Source organism: Castanea sativa, chromosome 10, assembly GCF_040712315.1.
Source record: "Castanea sativa cultivar Marrone di Chiusa Pesio chromosome 10, ASM4071231v1".
Lineage (NCBI taxonomy): Eukaryota > Viridiplantae > Streptophyta > Magnoliopsida > Fagales > Fagaceae > Castanea > Castanea sativa.
This window is the reverse complement of record NC_134022.1, coordinates 3,826,935-3,830,710: the sequence shown is the minus strand read 5'-3', so window position 1 is coordinate 3,830,710 and position 3,776 is coordinate 3,826,935. Positions and strand designations below refer to the sequence as shown.

The 3,776-nt window shown below is 34.3% G+C and overlaps 1 protein-coding gene across 1 annotated transcript; it reads left to right on the top strand.

The window, feature by feature from the left end:
* Nucleotides 1-437: 437 nt before the first annotated feature.
* LOC142613540 (calcium/calmodulin-regulated receptor-like kinase 1) lies at nucleotides 438-2,016 on the top strand. The gene is made up of 2 exons (XM_075785923.1): nucleotides 438-885; nucleotides 1,355-2,016. The coding sequence occupies exons 1-2, from the start codon at nucleotides 438-440 to the stop codon at nucleotides 2,014-2,016; spliced, it is 1,110 nt and encodes a 369-aa protein (XP_075642038.1).
* Nucleotides 2,017-3,776: the final 1,760 nt, after the last annotated feature.

Here is a 3,776-nt window from a genome sequence, read left to right as displayed (position 1 = left end):
AGGGACTAAATTGATATATTTGAAGCGTTAGGGGCCAAATTATCATTAAGTATAAAGGTTAAGGGCCAAACTTGTAATTTACCCTATCTATTATTTAAGAAATCTTGTTTGGGTAATAATACTTTGACCTTGTGTTCTACTAAGTATTTGACAAGAAATTGACAAATGAAAATGTCATAGTTGAGACCCTTAGATTACTCCCATGCATAAGAAAGTTTTTGGTAAATTCAAGCTTAGTCAAGCTACGCTTCAAATCAATGAATCTTCAAAGCATTTCTGTACACCAACATAATTTCCTTCCTTGTTCCTTCTTAGTACTTCCATTTCTAGCTCTCTCTTTCTCCCCACAAACAGGAGAATGGTATATAGGACATAAGTTGACATAAAGAAAAGAAAGGTTACAAGAGCACAACTAAAGGCATATGAATAATAGCATCATGTGGCTCTTTGGTTTCTCCACCAGCCATCCAAGAAACCTATGGATAATGGGTGCTATTCTACTGGTGGTTCTTCTAACCATGGTCATAAAGAAGTGGGCAGTCTACGTAGAAGACCAAGAAAAAAAACGGTTAGAAAGAGAAGGTGATCAGAAACAACTCCATGGAACTTCAAGGACTGCATGTAGTTTGTGTTTCCCAGGTGTTATAAGGACATATGCGCTCCAAGAGTTGAAAATGGCAACCGCGGGTTTCAAGTTTCGTATCGGGGTCGGAGCCACTTCTTTCGTGTATCTTGCGGAGCTTGGAGATGGAAGATTTGGTGCAGTGAAGCGGGTGATGGAGGAGAGAGGTGGTAGCAGGAAGGTGTTCTTGGATGAAGTTTCAGTTTTGCTAAGAATTTCTCATCCAAATTTGGTGGGCTTATTGGGCTTTTGCTTGGACAAAGGTAAGCCCAAATAAATAATCACATCTTGCTCAGTCTATTTTCATTTTTAATTTGAGGGCCCAGCCCAAGAAAGTCACCTAACAGCTAAGCCTTTTGCATTTGTTAGAAAATATTTTTTACAGGCCTAACTACATGCTTCATCTATATTAAGCCCAAGTATATTAGGCTTAAAGTCCTAATTGGGCCTTTCAAATGTTTTTTATTGGGACCTATGTTCTTTGCAAAAAATGAATCCATCTTCAATAGTTAGTGACATATGCTTCTTGCTGCTTGTTTCAAAATCATCATTTTTTTATGATCAAGTTTTAACTCAAATAAGAGTAAATTGGGCCTTGTCTGTTCACAATTTAAAGGGCCAATGCAAAAACTCTTCACCTTTCAGGATATGCTCACACATTTGTTGCTGAATGGTAATATGATTGCAATGAAAAACCCTTTATGCAACTAATTGTAAGTTGTAATTAAACAGGTGAGCAACTTCTACTACTGGAGTACATCCCAAACAAAAGCCTTTTTGATAAAATGCACACATACCATGGCCAATTCTCAGGGATATTGACATGGTCTAACCGATTGAACATTGCTCTAGACATTGCTCGAACCCTTGAGTACCTTCACTCACAAGCCGACCCACCCATCATTCACAGAGATGTCAAGTCCTCTAACATTCTCTTAGTTGACAATAACCATGCCAAGCTTGCTGATTTTGGCCTTTGCAAGTTGGGCTATGGCACAGAACATGGCTCACAAACTCCAACTAGTGTAAAAGGTTCATTTGGTTACATTGACACTATTTATCTCAGTACAGGCCTAGTCTCACCTAAGAGTGATGTTTATAGTTTTGGGGTCTTATTGCTTGAGCTAATAACGGGCTTGAAATCCATACAAGGCTCACTGACACTTGTGGAATGGACCAAGGAATGCCGGAAGAGCAATGATATTGAAGCCTTGGCTAGAATGTTGGATCCAAAACTAAATGGTGATGCAAATTTAGAGCAACTACGATCTTTGATTAGTGTAGCCAACTCGACATTACTTGAGAATTTAGAAAGGAGACCTGATATGAGCCAGATTGTGGACGTGATTTTGAGTTCTATAGAACCCAAACTCCAGTTAGAGTTGCCGATATAAAATTGTACAGAATGTAGCGAAACATAGGTACAATTTCTTAAATATTATACCTAAAAATTTTCAAATCAAATTCAACTAAATGGTTACATCAAAGTATTGAATAATATAGCACAAAATGTGTTATCTTTTTTCAAGAAAATACGCAACCGCACAGTTGAATTTAATTGGACAAATTAAGGTACAACACTTAAGAAATGGTAAGTATGTTTTGTTCTTGTTAATACTTGCTAATAATGTATTATTTGTAAATCTAATATTATATTGATTCTTTAAACTCATGGTACAATATTTTTTTTACTTATTAATTGACTATTTTCCATTTTCTTTCTTAATTTATAAAATTCAGACATTGTAGTTTTACATCATCACATGTTTTAGATGATAAACTAGCTGGAATCCATTTTGCTGGCGTGCATGGACTGGGTCTACCACAAAGGACAGTTATATCCATCTTCTTTTAGAGTCCCTTTCCGTGTTAAATTTCTGACAATCAATTATCCCACATGCAATATAAGTCCAAAGTCTATTCTTGTTTGAGTTCCTGTTATTTTCATCACTGTCAAAGGAATTGGCATGAGTGGAAAAATTCAATTCTTCGATCACCACTTGTTTTTGGTTCTCACACAGGGAACTAACAATTAATGATTCCTGTGGCAAAACCGCGTAGCTCCTCATTATTATTATTATTGGAAAAACAGAATTTATAATTTCCATCACTTCTTTCTGTTACTTGTTCTCCACCCACATTAGAAGGTTGTAGTCACGTTTTGCAAATTTTTACTATAGGGAATTCAGAAAATTTGGACCATAAATTTTCATTAAATTAACTTAAATACAGGGTTATAGCAAGTAGGTCAGAGTCTGTGACAGACAATAGAAATTATTCTTAATTAATTGCTTAAACATGTACTGCACAAGCAGACCCTTTCATCATTCTTATTAATTAGACATCGAATTCACAAAATTAATTGGTATGTACATTATTATATGTAGAAAGGTCAAATCAGCTTACTGGGATCCAATACCATTGCACTTCCATTGCACTTGATCCTAGGTTCCAGTCCTAAATTTCTAATACCATATGTTCATATATAAATACCCGATGTTCTTTCCCGGACCCTGCCCCGTGGATTGGATAGCATAGATGTAATCCATAAGCAAAAATGCAAGAATGAGTAATTGATAAGTTAGAATATAGGTTTCAAAAAATAAAATAAAATAAATAAATAAGAGGAAGAAGAAGAAGATAAGTTAAAATATACAGAATGCTTAGCGGCATAAATAAAGTTTTCAAAAAATGTTTTTCCCGTTTTGGACCCTCTATATGTAGGAGTGTAATACACACAAATAATATATTGTACATATTCGTCAAAAAAACATATTATACATATTTATAATATTAGATAGAACTCATAGAAGGATAATAACTTCGAAATATGTCATTTTATATTTTTTAAGTTTAGATACTTGAATTTGCATGTAAACATAATTGGCATATAATTACAGTTTCGATTGGGTTGTGGGTCGGGTCGGCCAATGTTTTCACATTTAAAATAAATAAATGCCAACATTTTAGAAAGAATGAATCAAATTAAATAGTTAGACTATTTGTTACCAATTTACTGTTATACATGTGATGTGAAGGGAAAAAAAAAAAAAAAAAAACCAAAAAAACATAAAGATTTTCATATCCTTGCAATTCAAACAATTTTGACTTTTGAGCATGACTAAAATTCTTCACATACTTCAAATTCAAAATT

Excerpts from the sequence above, each read along its gene's own strand:
- LOC142613540 (XM_075785923.1), top strand. The coding sequence starts at position 438 with ATGTGGCTCTTTGGTTTCTCCACCAGCCATCCAAGAAACCTATGGATA. Across the intron at positions 886-1,354 it reads GGGCTTTTGCTTGGACAAAG|GTGAGCAACTTCTACTACTG; the intron begins GTAAGCCCAAAT and ends GTAATTAAACAG.